The following is a 26,487-nucleotide window of genomic DNA, read 5'->3' as shown; positions in this document are numbered from 1 at the left end:
CAAATGATGATGGTGGACAAGTTAGATGATGGTGGTGGATAAGGCAGATGATGATGGTGGAGAAGATAGCTGATGTTGGTGGACAAGGTAGTGATGATGATGGTGGACAAGGTAGATGATGGTGGTGGAGAAAGTAGATGATGATTTTGGACGAAGCAGATGATGATGGTGGACGAGGAAGATGATGATGGTGGACAAGGTAGATGATGATGGTGGATAAGGTAGATGATGATGATGGATAAGGCAGATGATGATGGAGGACGAGGTAGATGATGATGGTGGACGAGGTAGATGATGATGGTGGACAACGTAGATGATGATGGTGGACAAGTCAGATGATGATGGTTGACAAGGTAGATGATTATGGTGGGTAAGGTAGATGATGATGGTGGACGAGGTAGATGATGATGGTGGGCAAGGTAGATAATGGTCGTGGACAAGGTAGATGATGAGAGTGGATAAAGCAGATGATGATGGTGGACAAGGTCGATGATGATGGTGGACAAGGTAGATGATGATGGTGGACAAGGTAGATGATGATGGTGGGCAAGATAGATGGTGATGGGGGACAAGGTAGATGATGATGTTGAAAGGATTGACGATAATGATGGACGAAGTAGATAATGATGGTGGACAAGAAGGATGATGATGGTGGACAAGGGGGATGATGATGATGGACAAGGTAGATGATGATGGTGGACAAGGGGGATGATGATAGTGGACAAGGTAGATGATGAAGGTGGACAAGGTAGATGATGGTGGTGGACAAGGCAGATGATGATGGTGTACAAGGTAGATGATGGTGGTGAACAAGGTAGATGATGATGTTGGACAAGGTAGATGATGATGGTGGACAAGAGAGATGATGATGGTGGACAAGAGAGATGATGATGGTGGACGAGGTAGATGATTATGGTGGACAAGGTGGATGATAATGCTGGACAAGGCAGATGATGGTAGACAAGAGAGATGATGATGGTGAACAGGGTAAATGATGGTGAACAAGGTAGATGATGATGGTGGACAAGGTAGATGATGACGGTGGACAAGAAGGATGATGATGGTGGACAAGGGGGATGATGATGGGGGACAAAGCAATGATGATGGCGGACAAAGCAGATGATGATGGTAGACAAGACAGATGATGATGGTGGACAAGACAGATGATGATGGTGGACAAGACAGATGATGATGGTGGACAAGGTAGATGATGATGTTGGACAAGGTAGATGATGATGGTGGACAAGAGAGATGATGATGGTGGACAAGAGAGATGATGATGGTGGACGAGGTAGATGATTATGGTGGACAAGGTGGATGATAATGCTGGACAAGGCAGATGATGGTAGACAAGAGAGATGATGATGGTGAACAGGGTAGATGATGGTGAACAAGGTAGATGATGATGGTGGACAAGGTAGCTGATGACGGTGGACGAGAGAGATGATGATGGTGGACAAGGTAGATGATGATGGGGGACAAAGCAATGATGATGGCGGACAAAGCAGATGATGATGGTAGACAAGACAGATGATGATGGTGGACAAGACAGATGATGATGGTGGACAAGGTAGATGATGATGGTCTACAAGGCAGATGATGATGGTGGACAAGAGAGATGATGATGGTGGACGAGGTAGATGATGATGGTGGACATGGCAGATGATGATGGTGGACAAGGTAGATGATAATGATGGACAAGGCAGATGATGACGGTGGACGAGAGAAATGATGATGGTGGACAAGGTAGATGATGATGGGGGACAAAGCAATGATGATGGCGGACAAAGCAGATGATGATGGTAGACAAGACAGATGATGATGGTGGACAAGACAGATGATGATGGTGGACAAGACAGATGATGATGGTGGACAAGGTAGATGATGATGGTGGACAAGAGAGAAGATGATGGTGGACAAGGTAGATGATGGTGGTGGACAAGGCAGATGATGATGGTGAACAAGGAAGATGATGATGATGGACAAGAGAGAAGATGATGGTGGACAAGGTAAATGATGGTGGTGGACAAGGCAGATGATGATGGTGGACAAGGCAGATGATGATGGCGAACAAGGTAGATGATGATGATGGACAAGAGAGAAGATGATGGTGGACAAGGTAGATGATGGTGGTGGATAAGCCAGATGATGATGGTGGACAAGGCAGATGATGATGGTGTACAAGGTAGATGATGGTGGTGAACAAGGTAGATGATGATGTTGGACAAGGTAGATGATGATGGTGGACAAGAGAGATGATGATGGTGGACAAGAGAGATGATGATGGTGGACGAGGTAGATGATTATGGTGGACAAGGTGGATGATAATGCTGGACAAGGCAGATGATGGTAGACAAGAGAGATGATGATGGTGAACAGGGTAAATGATGGTGAACAAGGTAGATGATGATGGTGGACAAGGTAGATGATGACGGTGGACAAGAAGGATGATGATGGTGGACAAGGGGGATGATGATGGGGGACAAAGCAATGATGATGGCGGACAAAGCAGATGATGATGGTAGACAAGACAGATGATGATGGTGGACAAGACAGATGATGATGGTGGACAAGACAGATGATGATGGTGGACAAGGTAGATGATGATGTTGGACAAGGTAGATGATGATGGTGGACAAGAGAGATGATGATGGTGGACAAGAGAGATGATGATGGTGGACGAGGTAGATGATTATGGTGGACAAGGTGGATGATAATGCTGGACAAGGCAGATGATGGTAGACAAGAGAGATGATGATGGTGAACAGGGTAGATGATGGTGAACAAGGTAGATGATGATGGTGGACAAGGTAGCTGATGACGGTGGACGAGAGAGATGATGATGGTGGACAAGGTAGATGATGATGGGGGACAAAGCAATGATGATGGCGGACAAAGCAGATGATGATGGTAGACAAGACAGATGATGATGGTGGACAAGACAGATGATGATGGTGGACAAGGTAGATGATGATGGTCTACAAGGCAGATGATGATGATGGACAAGAGAGATGATGATGGTGGACGAGGTAGATGATGATGGTGGACATGGCAGATGATGATGGTGGACAAGGTAGATGATAATGATGGACAAGGCAGATGATGACGGTGGACGAGAGAAATGATGATGGTGGACAAGGTAGATGATGATGGGGGACAAAGCAATGATGATGGCGGACAAAGCAGATGATGATGGTAGACAAGACAGATGATGATGGTGGACAAGACAGATGATGATGGTGGACAAGACAGATGATGATGGTGGACAAGGTAGATGATGATGGTGGACAAGAGAGAAGATGATGGTGGACAAGGTAGATGATGGTGGTGGACAAGGCAGATGATGATGGTGAACAAGGAAGATGATGATGATGGACAAGAGAGAAGATGATGGTGGACAAGGTAAATGATGGTGGTGGACAAGGCAGATGATGATGGTGGACAAGGCAGATGATGATGGCGAACAAGGTAGATGATGATGATGGACAAGAGAGAAGATGATGGTGGACAAGGTAGATGATGGTGGTGGATAAGCCAGATGATGATGGTGGACAAGGCAGATGATGAAAGTGAACAAGGTAGATGATGATGATGGGCAAGAGAGATGATGATGTTGGACAAGGTAGATGATGAAGATGGACAAGGCAGATGATGATGGTGGACAAGGCAGATGATGATGGTGAACAAGGTAGATGATGATGATGGACAAGAGAGATGATGATGGTGGACAAGGCAAATGATGATGGTGGACAAGGCAGATGATGATGGTGAACAAGGTAGATGATGATGATGGACAAGAGAGATGATGATGGTGGACAAGGTAGATGGTGGTGGGCAAGGTGGATGATGATGGCGAACAAGGTAGATGATAATGGTGAACAAGGTAGATGATGATGATGGACAAGAGAGATGATGATGGTGGACAAGGTAGATGATGATGATGGATAAGAGAGATGATGATGGTGGACAAGGTAGATGATGATGGTGGACAAGGCAGATGATGATGGACAAGGCAGATGATGATGGTGAACAAGGTAGATGATGATGTTGGACAAGAGAGATGATGATGGTGGACAAGGTAGATGATGATGGTGGACAAGGCAGATGATGATGGTGGACAAGGCAGATGATGATGGTGAACAAGGTAGATGATGATGATGGACAAGGCAGATGATGATGGTGGACAAGGCAGATGATGATGTTGGACAAGGTAGATGATGATGGTGGACGAGAGAGATGATGGTGGATAAGGTAGATGATGATGGTGGACAAGGCAGATGATGGCGGACAAAACAGATGATGATGATGGACAAGATATATGGTGATGATAGACAAGATAAATGATGATGGTGGACAAGGCAGATGATGATGGTGGACAAGGCAGATGTTGATTGTGGATAAGATAGAAGGTGATGATAATGGACAAGGCAGATGATGATAATGGACAAGGTAGATGATGATGGTGGACAAGAGAGATGATGATGGTGAACAAGGTAGATGATGATGGTGGACAAGGTAGATGATGATGGTGGACGAGAGAGATGATGGTGCACAAGGTAGATGATGATGGTGGACAAGGCAGATGATGGCGGACAAAGCAGATGATGATGGTAGACAAGACAGATGATGATGGTGGACAAGGCAGATGATGATGGTGGACAAGAGAGATAATGAGGGTAGACAAGGTAGATGATGGTGGACAAGGCAGATGGTGATGATGGACAAGATAGATGGTGATGGTGGACAAGGTAAATGATGATGGTGGACAAGGCAGATGATGATGGTGGACAAGAGAGATAATGAGGGTAGACAAGGTAGATGATGGTGGACAAGGCAGTTGATGATGATGGACAAGATAGATGGTGATGGTGGACAAGGTAAATGATGAGGGTGGACAAGGCAGATGATGATGGTGGACAAGAGAGACAATGAGGGTAGACAAGGTAGATGATGGTGGACGAGGCAGATGATGATGATGGACAAGATAGATGGTGATGGTGGACAAGGTAAATGATGATGGTGGACTAGGCAGATGATAATGGTGGACAAGGTAAATGATGATGGTGGACAAGGCAGATGATGATTGTGGATAAGGTATATGATTGTGATGGACAAGGCGGATGAAGGTATTTCCAATTACGATTCTTTTCTGAGCACACGACTCCACAACCTCTTCACCATGTCCATTTATAACACTAAATACTCCATGCGCACTACAGCGCATATATATATATATATATATATATATATATATATATATATATATATATATATATATATATATATATATATATATATATATATATATATATATATATATATATATATATATATATATATATATATATATATATATTTTTCTTTTTTTTTTTTCTTTTTTGCTTTGTCGCTGTCTCCCGCGTTTGCGAGGTAGCGCAAGGAAACAGACGAAAGAAATGGCCCAACCCACCCCCATACACATGTATATACATACGTCCACACACGCAAATATACATACCTACACAGCTTTCCATGGTTTACCCCAGACGCTTCACATGCCCTGATTCAATCCACTGACAGCACGTCAACCCCGGTATACCACATCGCTCCAATTCACTCTATTCCTTGCCCTCCTTTCACCCTCCTGCATGTCCAGGCCCCGATCACACAAAATCTTTTTCACTCCATCTTTCCACCTCCAATTTGGTCTCCCTCTTCTCCTCGTTCCCTCCACCTCCGACACATATATCCTCTTGGTCAATCTTTCCTCACTCATTCACTCCATGTGCCCAAACCATTTCAAAACACCCTCTTCTGCTCTCTCAACTACGCTCTTTTTATTTCCACACATCTCTCTTACCCTTACATTACTTACTCGATCAAACCACCTCACACCACACATTGTCCTCAAACATCTCATTTCCAGCACATCCATCCTCCTGCGCACCACTCTATCCATAGCCCACGCCTCGCAACCATACAACATTGTTGGAACCACTATTCCTTCAAACATACCCATTTTTGCTTTCCGAGATAATGTTCTCGACTTCCACACATTCTTCAAGGCTCCCAGAATTTTCGCAGCCTCCCCCACCCTATGATCCACTTCCGCTTCCATGGTTCCATCCGCTGCCAGATCCACTCCCAGATATCTAAAACACTTCACTTCCTCCAGTTTTTCTCCATTCAAACTCACCTCCCAATTGACTTGCCCCTCAACCCTACTGTACCTAATAACCTTGCTCTTATTCACATTTACTCTTAACTTTCTTCTTTCACACACTTTACCAAACTCAGTCACCAACTTCTGCAGTTTCTCACATGAATCAGCCACCAGCGCTGTATCATCAGCGAACAACAACTGACTCACTTCCCAAGCTCTCTCATCCCCAACAGACTTCATACTTGTCCCTCTTTCCAAAACTCTTGCATTCACCTCCCTAACAACCCCATCCATAAACAAATTAAACAACCATGGAGACATCACACACCCCTGCCGCAAACCTACATTCACTGAGAACCAATCGCTTTCCTCTCTTCCTACACGTACACATGCCTTACATCCTCGATAAAAACTTTTCACTGCTTCTAACAACTTGCCTCCCACACCATATATTCTTAATACCTTCCACAGAGCATCTCTATCAACTCTATCATATGCCTTCTCCAGATCCATAAATGCTACATACGTGGGAGACGTATAAAAGAAAGAGACAGGAGGTCAAGAGAAAGGTGCAAGAGGTGAAAAAAAGGGCAAAAGAGAGTTGGGGTGAGAGAGTATCATTAAATTTTAGGGAGAATAAAAAGATGTTCTGGAAGGAGTTAAATAAAGTGCGTAAGACAAGGGAGCAAATGGGAACTTCAGTGAAGGGCGCAAATGGGGAGGTGATAACAAGTAGTGGTGATGTGAGAAGGAGATGGAGTGAGTATTTTGAAGGTTTGTTGAATGTGTTTGATGATAGAGTGGCAGATATAGGGTGTTTTGGTCGAGGTGGTGTGCAAAGTGAGAGGGTTAGGGAAAATGATTTGGTAAACAGAGAAGAGGTAGTAAAAGCTTTGCGGAAGATGAAAGCCGGCAAGGCAGCGGGTTTGGATGGTATTGCAGTGGAATTTATTAAAAAAGGGGGTGACTGTATTGTTGACTGGTTGGTAAGGTTATTTAATGTATGTATGACTCATGGTGAGGTGCCTGAGGATTGGCGGAATGCGTGCATAGTGCCATTGTACAAAGGCAAAGGGGATAAGAGTGAGTGCTCAAATTACAGAGGTATAAGTTTGTTGAGCATTCCTGGTAAATTATATGGGAGGGTATTGATTGAGAGGGTGAAGGCATGTACAGAGCATCAGATTGGGGAAGAGCAGTGTGGTTTCAGAAGTGGTAGAGGATGTGTGGATCAGGTGTTTGCTTTGAAGCATGTATGTGAGAAATACTTAGAAAAGCAAATGGATTTGTATGTTGCATTTATGGATCTGGAGAAGGCATATGATAGAGTTGATAGAGATGCTCTGTGGAAGGTATTAAGAATATTTGGTGTGGGAGGCAAGTTGTTAGAAGCAGTGAAAAGTTTTTATCGAGGATGTAAGGCATGTGTACGTGTAGGAAGAGAGGAAAGTGATTGGTTCTCAGTGAATGTAGGTTTGCGGCAGGGGTGTGTGATGTCTCCATGGTTGTTTAATTTGTTTATGGATGGGGTTGTTAGGGAGGTGAATGCAAGAGTTTTGGAAAGAGGGGCAAGTATGAAGTCTGTTGTGGATGAGAGAGCTTGGGAAGTGAGTCAGTTGTTGTTCGCTGATGATACAGCGCTGGTGGCTGATTCATGTGAGAAACTGCAGAAGCTGGTGACTGAGTTTGGTAAAGTGTGTGAAAGAAGAAAGTTAAGAGTAAATGTGAATAAGAGCAAGGTTATTAGGTACAGTAGGGTTGAGGGTCAAGTCAATTGGGAGGTGAGTTTGAATGGAGAAAAACTGAAGGAAGTGAAGTGTTTTAGATATCTGGGAGTGGATCTGGCAGCGGATGGAACCATGGAAGCGGAAGTGGATCATAGGGTAGGGGAGGGGGCGAAAATTCTGGGAGCCTTGAAGAATGTGTGGAAGTCGAGAACATTATCTCGGAAAGCAAAAATAGGTATGTTTGAAGGAATAGTGGTTCCAACAATGTTGTATGGTTGCGAGGCGTGGGCTATGGATAGAGTTGTGCGCAGGAGGATGGATGTGCTGGAAATGAGATGTTTGAGGACAATGTGTGGTGTGAGGTGGTTTGATCGAGTAAGTAACGTAAGGGTAAGAGAGATGTGTGGAAATAAAAAGAGCGTGGTTGAGAGAGCAGAAGAGGGTGTTTTGAAATGGTTTGGGCACATGGAGAGAATGAGTGAGGAAAGATTGACCAAGAGGATATATGTGTCGGAGGTGGAGGGAACGAGGAGAAGAGGGAGACCAAATTGGAGGTGGAAAGATGGAGTGAAAAAGATTTTGTGTGATCGGGGCCTGAGCATGCAGGAGGGTGAAAGGAGGGCAAGGAATACAGTGAATTGGAGCGATGTGGTATACCGGGGTTGACGTGCTGTCAGTGGATTGAATCAAGGCATGTGAAGCGTCTGGGGTAAACTATGGAAAGCTGTGTAGGTATGTATATTTGCGTGTGTGGACGTATGTATATACATGTGTATGGGTGTGGGTTGGGCCATTTCTTTCGTCTGTTTCCTTGCGCTACCTCGCAAACGCGGGAGACAGCGACAAAGAAAAAAAAAAAAAAATATATTATATATATATATATATATATACCAAGATGTGGAAAAAGGAGAGATAGGTAGTATGTTTGAGGAAAGGAACCTGGATGTTTTGGCTCTTAGTGAAACGAAGCTCAAGGGTAATGGGGAAGAGTGGTTTGGGAATGTCTTGGGAGTAAAGTCAGGGGTTAGTGAGAGGACAAGAGCAAGGGAAGGAGTAGCACTACTCCTGAAACAGGAGTTGTGGGAGTATGTGATAGAATGTAAGAAAGTAAATTCTCGATTAATATGGCTAAAACTGAAAGTTGATGGAGAGAGTTGGGTGATTATTGGTGCATATGCACCTGGGCATGAGAAGAAAGATCATGAGAGGCAAGTGTTTTGGGAGCACTGAATGAGTGTGTTAGTGGTTTTGATGCACGAGACCGGGTTATAGTGATGGGTGATTTGAATGCAAAGGTGAGTAATGTGGCAGTTGAGGGAATAATTGGTGTACATGGGGTGTTCAGTGTTGTAAATGGAAATGGTGAAGAGCTTGTAGATTTATGTGCTGAAAAAGGACTGTGATTGGGAATACCTGGTTTAAAAAGCGAGATATACATAAGTATACTGTATGTAAGTAGGAGAGATGGCCAGAGAGCGTTTTTGGATTACGTGTTAATTGACAGGCGCGCGAAAGAGAGACTTTTGGATGTTAATGTGCTGAAAGGTGCAACTGGAGGGATGTCTGATCATTATCTTGTGGAGGCGAAGGTGAAGATTTGTATGGGTTTTCAAAAAAAAGAGTGAATGTTGGGGTGAAGAGGGTGGTGAGAGTAAGTGAGCTTGGGAAGGAGACTTGTGTGAGGAAGTACCAGGAGAGACTGAGTACAGAATGGAAAAAGGTGAGAACAATGGAAGTAAGGGGAGTGGGGGAGGAATGGGATGTATTTAGGGAATTAGTGATGGATTGCGCAAAAGATGCTTGTGGCATGAGAAGCGTGGGAGGTGGGTTGATTAGAAAGGGTAGTGAGTGGTGGGATGAAGAAGTAAGATTATTAGTGAAAGAGAAGAGAGGCATTTGGACGATTTTTGCAGGGAAAAAATGCAATTGAGTGGGAGACGTATAAAAGAAAGAGACAGGAGGTCAAGAGAAAGGTGCAAGAGGTGAAAAAAAGGGCAAAAGAGAGTTGGGGTGAGAGAGTATCATTAAATTTTAGGGAGAATAAAAAGATGTTCTGGAAGGAGTTAAATAAAGTGCGTAAGACAAGGGAGCAAATGGGAACTTCAGTGAAGGGCGCAAATGGGGAGGTGATAACAAGTAGTGGTGATGTGAGAAGGAGATGGAGTGAGTATTTTGAAGGTTTGTTGAATGTGTTTGATGATAGAGTGGCAGATATAGGGTGTTTTGGTCGAGGTGGTGTGCAAAGTGAGAGGGTTAGGGAAAATGATTTGGTAAACAGAGAAGAGGTAGTAAAAGCTTTGCGGAAGATGAAAGCCGGCAAGGCAGCGGGTTTGGATGGTATTGCAGTGGAATTTATTAAAAAAGGGGGTGACTGTATTGTTGACTGGTTGGTAAGGTTATTTAATGTATGTATGACTCATGGTGAGGTGCCTGAGGATTGGCGGAATGCGTGCATAGTGCCATTGTACAAAGGCAAAGGGGATAAGAGTGAGTGCTCAAATTACAGAGGTATAAGTTTGTTGAGCATTCCTGGTAAATTATATGGGAGGGTATTGATTGAGAGGGTGAAGGCATGTACAGAGCATCAGATTGGGGAAGAGCAGTGTGGTTTCAGAAGTGGTAGAGGATGTGTGGATCAGGTGTTTGCTTTGAAGCATGTATGTGAGAAATACTTAGAAAAGCAAATGGATTTGTATGTTGCATTTATGGATCTGGAGAAGGCATATGATAGAGTTGATAGAGATGCTCTGTGGAAGGTATTAAGAATATTTGGTGTGGGAGGCAAGTTGTTAGAAGCAGTGAAAAGTTTTTATCGAGGATGTAAGGCATGTGTACGTGTAGGAAGAGAGGAAAGTGATTGGTTCTCAGTGAATGTAGGTTTGCGGCAGGGGTGTGTGATGTCTCCATGGTTGTTTAATTTGTTTATGGATGGGGTTGTTAGGGAGGTGAATGCAAGAGTTTTGGAAAGAGGGGCAAGTATGAAGTCTGTTGTGGATGAGAGAGCTTGGGAAGTGAGTCAGTTGTTGTTCGCTGATGATACAGCGCTGGTGGCTGATTCATGTGAGAAACTGCAGAAGCTGGTGACTGAGTTTGGTAAAGTGTGTGAAAGAAGAAAGTTAAGAGTAAATGTGAATAAGAGCAAGGTTATTAGGTACAGTAGGGTTGAGGGTCAAGTCAATTGGGAGGTGAGTTTGAATGGAGAAAAACTGAGGAAGTGAAGTGTTTTAGATATCTGGGAGTGGATCTGGCAGCGGATGGAACCATGGAAGCGGAAGTGGATCATAGGGTAGGGGAGGGGGCGAAAATTCTGGGAGCCTTGAAGAATGTGTGGAAGTCGAGAACATTATCTCGGAAAGCAAAAATAGGTATGTTTGAAGGAATAGTGGTTCCAACAATGTTGTATGGTTGCGAGGCGTGGGCTATGGATAGAGTTGTGCGCAGGAGGATGGATGTGCTGGAAATGAGATGTTTGAGGACAATGTGTGGTGTGAGGTGGTTTGATCGAGTAAGTAACGTAAGGGTAAGAGAGATGTGTGGAAATAAAAAGAGCGTGGTTGAGAGAGCAGAAGAGGGTGTTTTGAAATGGTTTGGGCACATGGAGAGAATGAGTGAGGAAAGATTGACCAAGAGGATATATGTGTCGGAGGTGGAGGGAACGAGGAGAAGAGGGAGACCAAATTGGAGGTGGAAAGATGGAGTGAAAAAGATTTTGTGTGATCGGGGCCTGAACATGCAGGAGGGTGAAAGGAGGGCAAGGAATAGAGTGAATTGGAGCGATGTGGTATACCGGGGTTGACGTGCTGTCAGTGGATTGAATCAAGGCATGTGAAGCGTCTGGGGTAAACTATGGAAAGCTGTGTAGGTATGTATATTTGCGTGTGTGGACGTATGTATATACATGTGTATGGGTGTGGGTTGGGCCATTTCTTTCGTCTGTTTCCTTGCGCTACCTCGCAAACGCGGGAGACAGCGACAAAGCAAAAAAAAAAAAATATATATATATATATATATATATATATACCAAGATGTGGAAAAAGGAGAGATAGGTAGTATGTTTGAGGAAAGGAACCTGGATGTTTTGGCTCTTAGTGAAACGAAGCTCAAGGGTAATGGGGAAGAGTGGTTTGGGAATGTCTTGGGAGTAAAGTCAGGGGTTAGTGAGAGGACAAGAGCAAGGGAAGGAGTAGCACTACTCCTGAAACAGGAGTTGTGGGAGTATGTGATAGAATGTAAGAAAGTAAATTCTCGATTAATATGGCTAAAACTGAAAGTTGATGGTGAGAGTTGGGTGATTATTGGTGCATATGCACCTGGGCATGAGAAGAAAGATTATGAGAGGCAAGTGTTTTGGGAGCAACTGAATGAGTGTGTTAGTGGTTTTGATGCACGAGACCGGGTTATAGTGATGGGTGATTTGAATGCCAAGGTGAGTAATGTGGCAGTTGAGGGAATAATTGGTGTACATGGGGTGTTCAGTGTTGTAAATGGAAATGGTGAAGAGCTTGTAGATTTATGTGCTGAAAAAGGACTGGTGATTGGGAATACCTGGTTTAAAAAGCGAGATATACATAAGTATATGTATGTAAGTAGGAGAGATGGCCAGAGAGCGTTTTTGGATTACGTGTTAATTGACAGGCGCGCGAAAGAGAGACTTTTGGATGTTAATGTGCTGAGAGGTGCAACTGGAGGGATGTTTGATCATTATCTTCTGGAGGCGAAGGTGAAGATTTGTATGGGTTTTCAAAAAAAAAGAGTGATTGTTGGGGTGAAGAGGGTGGTGAGAGTAAGTGAGCTTGGGAAGGAGACTTGTGTGAGGAAGTACCAGGAGAGACTGAGTACAGAATGGAAAAAGGTGAGAACAATGGAAGTAAGGGGAGTGGGGGAGGAATGGGATGTATTTAAGGAATTAGTGATGGATTGCGCAAAAGATGCTTGTGGCATGAGAAGCGTGGGAGGTGGGTTGATTAGAAAGTGTAGTGAGTGGTGGGATGAAGAAGTAAGATTATTAGTGAAAGAGAAGAGAGGCATTTGGACGATTTTTGCAGGGAAAAAATGCAATTGAGTGGGATATGTATAAAAGAAAGAGACAGGAGGTCAAGAGAAAGGTGCAAGAGGTGAAAAAGAGGGCAAATGAGAGTTGGGGTGAGAGAGCATCATTAAATTTTAGGGAGAATATAAAAAATGTTCTGGAAGGAGGTAAATAAAGTGCGTAAGACAAGGGAGCAAATGGGAACATCAGTGAAGGGCGCAAATGGGGAGGTGATAACAAGTAGTGGTGATGTGAGAAGGAGATGGAGTGAGTATTTTGAAGGTTTGTTGAATGTGTTTGATGATAGAGTGGCAGATATAGGGTGTTTTGGTCGAGGTGGTGTGCAAAGTGAGAGGGTTAGGGAAAATGATTTGGTAAACAGAGAAGAGGTAGTAAAAGCTTTGCGGAAGATGAAAGCCGGCAAGGCAGCAGGTTTGGATGGTATTGCAGTGGAATTTATTAAAAAAGGGGGTGACTGTATTGTTGACTGGTTGGTAAGGTTATTTAATGTATGTATGACTCATGGTGAGGTGCCTGAGGATTGGCGGAATGCGTGCATAGTGCCATTGTACAAATGCAAAGGGGATAAGAGTGAGTGCTCAGATTACAGAGGTATAAGTTTGTTGAGTATTCCTGGGAAATTATATGGGAGGGTATTGATTGAGAGGGTGAAGGCATGTACAGAGCATCAGATTGGGGAAGAGCAGTGTGGTTTCAGAAGTGGTAGAGGATGTGTGGATCAGGTGTTTGCTTTGAAGAATGTATGTGAGAAATACTTAGAAAAGCAAATGGATTTGTATGTTGCATTTATGGATCTGGAGAAGGCATATGATAGAGTTGATAGAGATGCTCTGTGGAAGGTATTAAGAATATATGGTGTGGGAGGCAAGTTGTTAGAAGCAGTGAAAAAGTTTTTATCGAGGATGTAAGGCATGTGTACGTGTAGGAAGAGAGGAAAGTGATTGGTTCTCAGTGAATGTAGGTTTACGGCAGGGGTGTGTGATGTCTCCATGGTTGTTTAATTTGTTTATGGATGGGGTTGTTAGGAGGTGAATGCAAGAGTTTTGGAAAGAGGGGCAAGTATGAAGTCTGTTGTGGATGAGAGAGCTTGGGAAGTGAGTCAGTTGTTGTTCGCTGATGATACAGCGCTGGTGGCTGATTCATGTGAGAAACTGCAGAAGCTGGTGACTGAGTTTGGTAAAGTGTGTGAAAGAAGAAAGTTAAGAGTAAATGTGAATAAGAGCAAGGTTATTAGGTACAGTAGGGTTGAGGGTCAAGTCAATTGGGAGGTGAGTTTGAATGGAGAAAAACTGGAGGAAGTAAAGTGTTTTAGATATCTGGGAGTGGATCTGGCAGCGGATGGAACCATGGAAGCGGAAGTGAATCATAGGGTGGGGGAGGGGGCGAAAATCCTGGGAGCCTTGAAGAATGTGTGGAAGTCGAGAACATTATCTCGGAAAGCAAAAATGGGTATGTTTGAAGGAATAGCGGTTCCAACAATGTTGTATGGTTGCGAGGCGTGGGCTATGGATAGAGTTGTGCGCAGGAGGATGGATGTGCTGGAAATGAGATGTTTGAGGACAATGTGTGGTGTGAGGTGGTTTGATCGAGTAAGTAATGTAAGGGTAAGAGAGATGTGTGGAAATAAAAAGAGCGTGGTTGAGAGAGCAGAAGAGGGTGTTTTGAAATGGTTTGGTCACATGGAGAGAATGAGTGAGGAAAGATTGACCAAGAGGATATATGTGATTTGATCTCCCACTTCTCGTTTCCTCCACCTCTAACACATATATCCTCTTGGTTAATTTTTCCTCACTCATTCACTCCATGTGACCAAACCATTTCAAAACACCTTCTTCTGCTCTCTCAACCACAGTCTTTTATTACCACACATCTCTCTTACCCTTTCATTACTTACTCGATCGAACCACCTCACACCACACATTGTCCTCAAACATCTCATTTTCAACACATCCACCCTCCTCAGCACAAGTCTATCTATAGCCCACACCTCGCAACCATATAACATTGTCGGAACCACTATTCCTTCAAACATACCCATTTTTGCTTTCCAAGATAACGTTCTCGACTTCCACACATTTTTCAACGCTCCCAGAACTTTCGCCCCCTCTTCCACCCTATGACTCACTTCCGCTTCCATGGTTCCATCCGCTGTCAAAACCACTCCCAGATATCTAAAACACTTCATTTCCTCCAGTTTTTCTCCATTCAAACTTACCTCCCAACTGACTTGTCCCTCAACCCTACTGAACCTAATAACCTTGCTCTTATTCACATCTACTCTCAGCTTTCTTCTTTCACGCACTTTACCAAACTCAGTGACCAGTTTCTGCAGTTTCTCACCCGAATCGGCCACCAGCGTTGTATCATCAGCGAACAACAACTGACTCACTTTCCAAGCTCTCTCATCCACAACAGACTGCATACTTACCCCTTTTTCCAAAACTCTTGCATTCACCTCCCTAACAACCAAATCCATAATCAAATTAAACAACCATGGAGACATCACGCACCCTTGCCGCAAACCGACATTCACTGAGAACCAATCACTTTCCTCTCGTCCTACACGTACACATGCCTTACATCCTCGATGAAAACTTTCACTGCTTCTAACAACTTGCCTCCCAAACCATATATTCTTAATACCTTCCACAGAGCATCTCTATCAACTCTATCATATGCCTTCTCCAGATCCATAATTGATACATACAAATCCATTTGCTTTTCTAAGTATTTCTCACATACATGCTTCAAAGCAAACACCTGATCCACACATCCTCTACCACTTCTGAAACCACATTGCTCTTCCCCAATCTGATGCTCTGTACATGCCTTCACCCTCCCAATCAATACCCTCCCATATAATTTACCAGGAATACTCAACAAACTTATACCTCTGTAATTTGAGCACTCACTCTTATCCCCTTCGCCGTTGTACAATGGCACTATGCAAGGATTCCGCCAGACCTCAGGCACCTCACCATGAATCATACATACATTAAATAACCTTCCCAACCAGTCAACAATACAGTCACCCCCTTTTTAAATAAATTCCACTGCAATATCATCCAAACCCGCTGCCTTGCCGGCTTTCATCTTCCGCAAAGCTTTTACTACCTCTTCTCTGTTTACCAAATCATTCTCCCTAACCTTCTCACTTTGCACACCACCTCGACCAAAACACCCTTTATCTGCCACTCTATCATCCAACACATTCAACAAACCTTCAAAATACTCACTCCATCTCCTTTTCACATCACCACACCACTACTTGTTATTACCTCCCCATTAGCCCCCTTCACTGATGTTCCCATTTGTTCCCTTGACTTACGCACTTTATTTACCTCCTTCCATAACATCTTTTTATTCTCCCTAAAATCTAATGATACTCTCGCACCCCAACTCTCATTTGCCCTGTTTTTCACCTCTTGCACCTTTCTCTTGACCTCCTGCCTCTTTCTTTTATACATCTCCCACTCATTTGAATTATTTCCCTGCAAATATATATATATATATATATATATATATATATATATATATATATATATATATATATATATATATATATATATATATATATATATATATATATATATATATATATATATATATATATATATATATATATATAAATATATATATATATATATATATATATATATATATATATATATATATATATATATATATACATATATTCTTTTCTTTCTTTCATACTATTCGCCATTTCCCGCATTAGCGAGGTAGCGTTAAGAACAGAGGACTGGGCCTTTGAAAGAATATCCTCACCTGGCCCCCTTCTCTGTTCCTTCTTTTGGAAAATTAAAAAAAAAAAAAAAATGAGAGGGGAGGATTTTCAGCCCCCCGCTCCCTTCCCTTTTAGTCGCCTTGTACGACACGCAGGGAATACGTGGGAAGCATTCTTTCTCCCCTATCCCCAGGGATATATATATATATATATATATATATATATATATCCCTGGGTATATATATATATATATATATATATATATATATATATATATATATATATATATATATATATATATATATATATATTATATATATAATATATATATGTATATATATGTATATAGCAATGATAACCATTATCCATAACTTCCTTCTGAAACAACCTAGATGTTTTTGGTATTGTATATAACTTTGTTTTCAGTACCCCATACTCCACCACTTCTTTGTTGGTTTTCCTTTAACATGCATCTCTTGTAATGTTGGTCATATTTTACATTTCTTTCTACAAGATCCAGCAGATATTGAGGCTGTGCTCAGGTGGTATTATGAAGTATATAAGAAACAGTATAAGTATCTAACCATTACACAGTACAAAATCTGTCTGGTATCTCATTGAAGTTTGAAGGTGATGCACTTGGGCTAAACTGATCTCATGATTTGTTGTCATTGGTTTGCCTCTGTTATTTTACAGATTCATATTTTTGCATCAACAATTTTGTGAAATATCCTGAATTTCTTTATACCAAGTGCAATGTAGTGAGATTGCAGTACTTGCTCAATAAGTAATGTTAATTAAATTTGTAACCCAGCTCCTACAGACTTCTGCTATTTGCACATGGGCATAACTCTGAAAAACTCATGGAAAGTGGGATATGAAAGCATTTTTAAAGACACTATATTGCACCTTCTATAAGATTCCCTGGAAGTTAACTTTTGTTGACCTTAGCTGTTAAGTGTTCCTAGACTCTGCAAGCTAACAGTAACACCACAAGTGAGAAGTCATCTTTGATGAAGCTGTACCATTGTCATTGGACAGAAAGGAGAACAGCCTCATCAAGGACCTTTCCATCCCATATGGGGTTACCATACTTTACCCAGGCTCGGAGAACAGCCTTGAAAATGCAGGAGCCACATAAAAGGGGTGCTAGGATTGCAGTACTAATAAATTTGTTTATGAGGCAGATGATTTTGAATAACAAAGATTACAGTACTAACAAAGCTGTTGATATGATAGATAATTTTAAACAATCAGGTTACTGTTTTCTGTCCAAAAGCTATTTCTTGTATTTGAAAGTACGTAACATGTCGAATTTAAAAATATTTAAAACAATGAAGCCATAAGCATATGTATGTTTCCAAGACTAAGCAACATTGTTCAGATTATTTGCCTATTGTTTGCAGAGTGAGGTTGTGGTATATCTGAAGGGAATATGGTAAAAGTTGCATTATGAATTATGCATTATGGATTAAGAATGCTTCCCACGTATTCCCTGCGTGTCGTAGAAGGCGACTAAAAGGGGAGGGAGCGGGGGGCTGGAAATCCTCCCCTCTCTTTTTTTTTTTTTTAATTTTCCAAAAGAAGGAACAGAGGGGGCCAGGTGAGGATATTCCAAAAAAGGCCCAGTCCTCTGTTCTTAACGCTACCTCGCTAACGCGGGAAATGGCGAATAGTTTAAAAGAAAGAAAGATATATGGTGTGGGAGGAAAGTTGTTAGAAGCAGTGAAAAGTTTTTATCGAGGATGTAAGGCATGTGTACGTGTAGGAAGAGAGGAAAGTGATTGGTTCTCAGTGAATCGTAGGTTTGCGGCAGGGGTGTGTGATGTCTCCATGGTTGTTTAATTTGTTTATGGATGGGGTTGTTAGGGAGGTAAATGCAAGAGTTTTGGAAAGAGGGGCAAGTATGAAGTCTGTTGGGGATGAGAGAGCTTGGGAAGTGAGTCAGTTGTTGTTCGCTGATGATACAGCGCTGGTGGCTGATTCATGTGAGAAACTGCAGAAGCTGGTGACTGAGTTTGGTAAAGTGTGTGGAAGAAGAAAGTTAAGAGTAAATGTGAATAAGAGCAAGGTTATTAGGTACAGTAGGGTTGAGGGTCAAGTCAATTGGGAGGTGAGTTTGAATGGAGAAAAACTGGAGGAAGTGAAGTGTTTTAGATATCTGGGAGTGGATCTGGCAGCGGATGGAACCATGGAAGCGGAAGTGGATCATAGGGTGGGGGAGGGGGCGAAAATTCTGCGGGCCTTGAAGAATGTGTGGAAGTCGAGAACATTATCTCGGAAAGCAAAAATGGGTATGTTTGAAGGAATAGCGGTTCCAACAATGTTGTATGGTTGCGAGGCGTGGGCTATAGATAGAGTTGTGCGCAGGAGGATGGATGTGCTGGAAATGAGATGTTTGAGGACAATGTGTGGTGTGAGGTGGTTTGATCGAGTGAGTAACGTAAGGGTAAGAGAGATGTGTGGAAATAAAAAGAGCGTGGTTGAGAGAGCAGAAGAGGGTGTTTTGAAGTGGTTTGGGCACATGGAGAGAATGAGTGAGGAAAGATTGACCAAGAGGATATATGTGTCGGAGGTGGAGGGAACGAGGAGAAGAGGGAGACCAAATTGGAGGTGGAAAGATGGAGTGAAAAAGATTTTGTGTGATCGGGGCCTGAACATGCAGGAGGGTGAAAGGAGGGCAAGGAATAGAGTGAATTGGAGCGATGTGGTATACCGGGGTTGACGTGCTGTCAGTGGATTGAATCAAGGCATGTGAAGCGTCTGGGGTAAACCATGGAAAGCTGTGTAGGTATGTATATTTGCGTGTGTGGACGTATGTATATACATGTGTATGGGGGGGGTTGGGCCATTTCTTTCGTCTGTTTCCTTGCGCTACCTCGCAAACGCGGGAGACAGCGACAAAGTATAATAAAAATATAAAAAAATATAATATATATATATATATATATATATATATATATATATATATATATATATATATATATATATATATATATATATATATATATATGTGTGTGTGTGTGTGTGTGTGTGTGTGTGTGTGTGTGTGTGTGTGTATGTGTACTGTGTGTTTGTGTGTAAGAAGTTGAGCACGAGATATAGTTTAAGTTAAGGAGTATTTCATTCATTGGTGGTTAACGAGCTTTAAGGAGTAGCTAACGTGGTAGTTTGTCACTAAGATGTTTGTGTTGTGTTGTTGTTGCAGTGAGGGCAGAGGTCAGCCCGACAACCGTGATCCTCCTGAGAACTGTTTGGGTGCGTTGAAGAACGTGTATAACGACGGCACCACCTGGCACGACATTAACTGTAGACATGAAAAGCATGTTGTCTGTGAGAAGGCATAATAACTTCAACATCTCCAACACTAACTCCTGCAGCACCAACACCAGCAGCACTAACACCAACAGATCTTCATTTTTCTTTTTTTAAATGAGGTGTTGGTGGGGGGTTGGCAAGAAATAATAATGTTGTACGGATGACCGAGAGTGTAGTACATAAGTACGTTGTGTACAGATGCCTGTCACTGGTGTACTAAATATCTGGTAACTTTTGTGCTACTATTGTAAGCGGGGCTCCCGCAGTGTTCTCCTTTATATTACTATAGCCAAACACACACACACACACACACACACACACACACGTACATGTTCATGTCTCATCATGGTACATATACCGTCACCTCCTCCAGTCTAATGTGTTCCTTATCCTCATACAAGACTAACCTTCACACACCACACCAGTGCATTGTATGCCTGCATGTCCCAGTACTCCAGTCCCCTGCCATGCAAGGCTCTCATGTCCCAGTACTCCAGTCCCCTGCCATGCAAGGCTCTCATGTCCCAATACTCCAGTCCCCTGCCATGCAAGGCTCTCATGTCCCAATACTCCAGTTCCCTGCCATGCAAGGCTCTCATGTCCCAATACTCCAGTCCCCTGCCATGCAAGGCTCTCATGTCCCAGTACTCCAGTCCCCTGCCATGCAAGGCTCTCATGTCCCAGTACTCCAGTCCCCTGCCATGCAAGGCTCTCATGTCCCAGTACTCCAGTCCCCTGCCATGCAAGGCTCTCATGTCCCAGTACTCCAGTCCCCTGCCATGCAAGGCTCTCATGTCCCAGTACTCCAGTCCCGCAGGACAAGAGAAAGGCAAGGGTCACTATACGTATGATTCCATCTGTCATATATGAATGTTTCACTATTGTGTCACGACTTTGAAGTGCATTTAACAACCAGGAAATGATAACTTTAAACTAACAGCAGGTTTTCATAGGTAGTTCCTGTAGTTAGTTTGTAAATTTTGATTCTATAAGTCTTTTCTAAAGGAAGAATAAAAAGCAAATGACCCTGACAACTCCATCAGATGTTGTGTCTCCCTCGCCGGAGAAAGATGATATCTTAAACATGTTTTAGTTATCAAAATAATGATAATTTATCAAAAACTTCCTATGCAATTCTCTGTCAGCATCTGCTTCGCATTTATTACTTTATCAAGCATAAGCTTACATCATGATAAGCTTCTCATGTATTTATCAAGCATAAGCTTCACAGGTGATAATTTACTCGGGAAAAGCTTCTCGTGCATTTATCCAGCATAAGCGTCTCATGTATTACTCTATCAAGCACAAGCTTATATTATAATAATTTATAGAGCATAAGCTTCTCATGTATTTATCAAGCATAAGCTTCCCATGTGATAATATATTCAGGAAAAGCTTCTCATGTATTTATCAAGCATAGCGTCTCATGTGATACTGTATCCATGATAAGCTTCCCATATAATAATGATGTCTTCTTAATAACCTCAGTTATTATGAACAATATTGTATGGACTGCATTCATGCAAAGCAAAATAAAGATCAAACATTTTATCGAGAACAATTTCTGATTATTATTACCCACCTGTGCACGCTTAGTGTCACCATTACCCACCCGTGTACACTTGGTGTCACCATCACCTACCTGTGTACACCTTGTGTCACCATCACCCACCTCGGTACACTTGGTGTCACCATCACCCACCTGTGTACACTTGGTGTCACCATCACCCACCTGTGTACATCTGGTGTTACCATCAACTACCCGTGTACACCTGGTGTTACCATCATCCAAATGTGTACACATAGTGTCACCATCACCCACCTGTGTACACTTGGTGTCTGCAACATCATACACCTGAGTACACTTGTTATCACCATCACCCACCTGTACACACCTGGTATCATATCACCCACCTGTGTACACTTAGTGTCATCATCACGCATTTGTGTACACTTAGTCTCGCCATCACCCACCTGTGAACACCTGGTGTCACCACCATCCACCTGTGTTCAATTGATGTCACCATCACCCACATGTGTACACCTGGTCTCACCACCAACCATCTTTGTACACTTAGTGGCACCATCACCCAACCGTTTACACCTAGTGTCACCACCACCCACCTGTGTACACTTGGTGTCACTATCACCTACCTATGTACATTTGGGTGTCACCATCATCCACCTGTGAACACTTGGTGTCACAATCACCCACCAGTGTACACCTTGTGTCACTACCACCCACCTTTGTACACTTGGTGTTATCATCATCCAACTCTGTTCATTTGATGTTACCCTCAACCACCAGTGTACAATTGAAGTCACCATCACCGAACTGTGTAAACCTGGTGTCACCACCATCCACCTATGTACACCTGATGTCATCATCACCCACCTGTGTGCACTTGGTGTTACCGTCACCCAAATGTGCACACTTGGTGTCACCATCACCCACCTGTGCACACTTGGTGTCACCATCACCCACCTGTGTACACTTGGTGTCAACATCATACACCTGAGTACACTTGTTGTCACCATTACCCACATGTATACACCTGGTGTCATCATCACCCACCTGTGTACACTTGGTGTCAACATCATACACCTAAGTACTCTTGTTGTCACCATTACCTACCTGTATACACCTGGTGTCACCATCACCCACCTGTGTACACTTAGTGTCATCATCACGCATTTGTGTACACTTAGTCTCACCATCACCCATCTGTTAACACCTGGTGTCACCAACATCTACCTGTGTTCAATTGATGTCACCATCACCCACATGTGTACACCTGGTCTCACCACCAACCATCTTTGTACACTTAGTGGCACCATCACCCAACCGTTTATACCTAGTGTCACCACCACCCGCCTGTGTACACTTGGTGTCACTATCACCTACCTATGTACATTTGGTGTCACCACCATCCACCTGTGAACACTTGGTGTCACCATCACCCACCTGTGTACACCTTGTGTCACTACCACCCACCTGTGTACACTTGGTGTTATCATCATCCACCTCTGTTCATTTGGTGTTACCCTCAACCACCAGTGTACAATTGGAGTCACCATCACCGAACTGTGTACACCTGGTGTCACCACCATCCACCTTTGTACACCTGATGTCATTATCACCCACCTGTGTACATTTGGTGTTACCATCACCCAAATGTGTACAATTGGTGTCACCACCACCCAACTGTGTGTACTTGGTGTCAACACCATACACCTGAGTACACTTATTGTCACCATCACCAACCTGTGTACACCTGATGTCACCATCATCCACCTGTGTACACTTGGTGTCATCATCACGCATTTGTGTACACTTAGTCTCACCATCACCCATCTGTGCACACCTGGTGTCACCACCATCTACCTGTGTTCAATTGATGTCACCATCACCCCCATGTGTACACCTGGTCTCACCACCAACCATCTTTGTACACTTAGTGGCTCCATCACCCAACCGTTTACACCTAGTGTCACCACCACCCACCTGTGTACACTTGGTGTCACTATCACCTACATATGTACATTTGGTGTCACCATCATCCACCTGTGAACACTTGGTGTCACAATCACCCACCTGTGTACACCTTGTGTCACTACCACCCACCTGTGTACACTTGGTGTTATCATCATCCAACTCTGTACATTTGGTGTTACCCTCAACCACCAGTGTACAATTGGAGTCACCATCACCGGACTGTGTACACCTGGTGTCACCACCATCCACCTATGTACACCTGATGTCATTATCACCCACCTGTGTACATTTGGTGTTACCATCACCCAAATGTGTACAATTGGTGTCACCACCACCCAACTGTGTGTACTTGGTGTCAACACCATACACCTGAGTACACTTATTGTCACCATCACCAACCTGTGTACACCTGATGTCACCATTATCCACCTGTGTACACTTGGTGTCATCATCACGCATTTGTGTACACTTAGTCTCACCATCACCCATCTGTGCACACCTGGTGTCACCACCATCTACCTGTGTTCAATTGATGTCACCATCACCCACATGTGTACACCTGGTCTCACCACCAACCATCTTTGTACACTTAGTGGCTCCATCACCCAACCGTTTACACCTAGTGTCACCACCACCCACCTGTGTACACTTGGTGTCACTATCACCTACCTATGTACATTTGGTGTCACCATCATCCACCTGTGAACACTTGGTGTCACAATCACCCACCTGTGTACACCTTGTGTCACTACCACCCACCTGTGTACACTTGGTGTTATCATCATCCACCTCTGTACATTTGGTGTTACCATCAACCACCAGTGTACAATTGAAGTCACCATCACCGAACTATGTACACCTGGCGTCACCACCATCCACCTGTGTACACCTGATGTCATCATCACCCACTTGTGCAGACTTGGTGTCATCACCAACCACTTGTGTACACTTGGTGTCACCATAATCCACCTGTGTACACTTGGTGTCACTATCACCCACCTGTGCAGACTTGGTGTCATCACCAACTACTTGTGTACACTTGGTGTCAAAACCACCCAACTATGAACACCTGGTGTTATCATCACCCACATCTGCACACCTGGTGTCGCCATCACCCCACCTGTGTACACCTGGTGTCATCAACACCCACCTACATACACCTGGTGTCACCATCACCCACCCCGTGTACACTTGGTATTACCATCTCCCAACTATGTACACTTCGTGTCACCATTACCCACCTGTGTACAACTGGTGTCACCACCATCTACCTGTGTACACCTGGTGCTACCATCGCCTACTTGTGTACACCTGGTGTTACCATCATCCACCTGTGTACACTTGATGTCACCATCACCCACCTGTGTACACTTGGCGTCACCATCACCCACCTATATACACTCGGTGTCACCATCACCCATTTGTGTACACTTGGGGTCACCATCACCCACCTGTGTACACTTGGTGCCTCCACCACAAGACTGTGTAAACCTCAAGTCACCATCACCCACTGGTGCACATTGGTGTCACCATCACCCACCAATGTACACTTGGTGTCACCACCACCCACTTATATACACTTGGTGTTACCACCATACACCTGGTTAAACCTGGTGTCACCATCACCCACCTGTGTAGATTTGGTGTCACCATCACACACCAATGTACAGCTGGTGTCATCACACACCCGTGCACACTTTGTGTCACCATCACCAACCAGTATAAAACTGGTGTCACTATAACCCACCTGTGCACACCTAGTGTCACGATCACCTACCTATGTACACTTGGTGTCACCAGTAATCGTCTGTGTACACATGGTGTCACCACTACCCAATGGTACACACTTGGTGTTCCCATCACCCACTAGTGTACACCTGATGTCATTATCACCCTACCTATGTACACTTAGTGTCACCACCAAAAACCTGTGTACACCTGGCGTCACCATAACCAACATGTGTTTACTTAGTGTCACCATCACACACCTCTGTACACCTGGTGTCACCATCACTCACCTGCGTCCACCATATGTGACCACGACCCGCCTTTGTACACGTGGTATCAGCATCACCCACCTTTGAACATCTGGTGTCACCATCACACACCTGTGTACGCTTCTTGTCACCACCACTCACCTATATACACCTTGTGTTACCATAACCCACCTGTGTACATTTGGTGTCGCCATCAACCACTTCCGTAGACATGATGTCACCATCACCCACCTGTGTACACCTGGCATCACCATCATCCGTCTGTGTACAATTGGAGCAACCAATACCCACCTATGTACACTTTGGTCACCATCACCCACCTGTGTGCACTTGGGGTCGCCGTCACCCACCTGTGCACACCTGGTGATACCATAACCCACCTGTGTACGCCTGATTTCGCCATCATCTGCCTGTGTACATTTGGTGTCACCATCACCCACCAATGTACACCTGGCGTCACCATCACCACCCTGTGTAAACTTTATTTTCACCTTCACCTGCCTGTTTGCATTTGGTTTCGCCATCCCCCACCTGTATGCGCCAGGTGTAACCAGAATTTATTTTTGTACACTTGGTGTCATCATCACCCACCAGTGTACACTTCGTGTCACCAACACTCGCCTGTGCATACCTGGTGTCACCGTCACCCACTTCTGTACACTTGGTGTCACCGCTACGCGCCTGTGAACAACTGGCGTCACCATCACCCACCGGTGTACACTTATCGTTATCATCACCCACCTGTGTACACTTGGTGTCATCATCACCCACCTGTGTAACCTGATGTCACCATCACCCACCTGTGTATATTTAGTGACACCATCATCTACCTATGTACACATGTTGTTACCATCAACCACCTGTGTACACCCGGTGTCACCACCATCCACCTGTGTACACTTGGTGTCATCATTACCCACCTGTGTACACTCTGTGTTACCATCACCCATTTCTGTAACCTAGTATCAGCACCATCCACCTATGTACACTTGGTGTCATCATCACCAACCTG

The 26,487-nt window shown here is 43.7% G+C and overlaps 1 protein-coding gene across 1 annotated transcript in view; it reads left to right on the top strand.

Moving 5' to 3' along the window:
• Nucleotides 1-20,084, top strand: part of LOC139760196 (uncharacterized) — a 59,223-nt gene extending 39,139 nt beyond the window's left edge. The window contains exon 5 of the mRNA XM_071683130.1: nucleotides 19,873-20,084. Within this exon, the coding sequence (XP_071539231.1) occupies nucleotides 19,873-20,011 (139 nt within the window). The 3' untranslated portion in view covers nucleotides 20,012-20,084. The remainder of the gene's footprint in view (nucleotides 1-19,872) is intronic.
• The last annotated feature ends 6,403 nt before the right edge of the window (nucleotides 20,085-26,487 follow it).

This window comes from Panulirus ornatus, chromosome 35, assembly GCF_036320965.1.
Source record: "Panulirus ornatus isolate Po-2019 chromosome 35, ASM3632096v1, whole genome shotgun sequence".
Classification (NCBI taxonomy): Eukaryota; Metazoa; Arthropoda; class Malacostraca; order Decapoda; family Palinuridae; genus Panulirus; species Panulirus ornatus.
The sequence above is the reverse complement of the archived record's forward strand: the minus strand, read 5'-3'. Positions and strand labels throughout refer to the sequence as shown.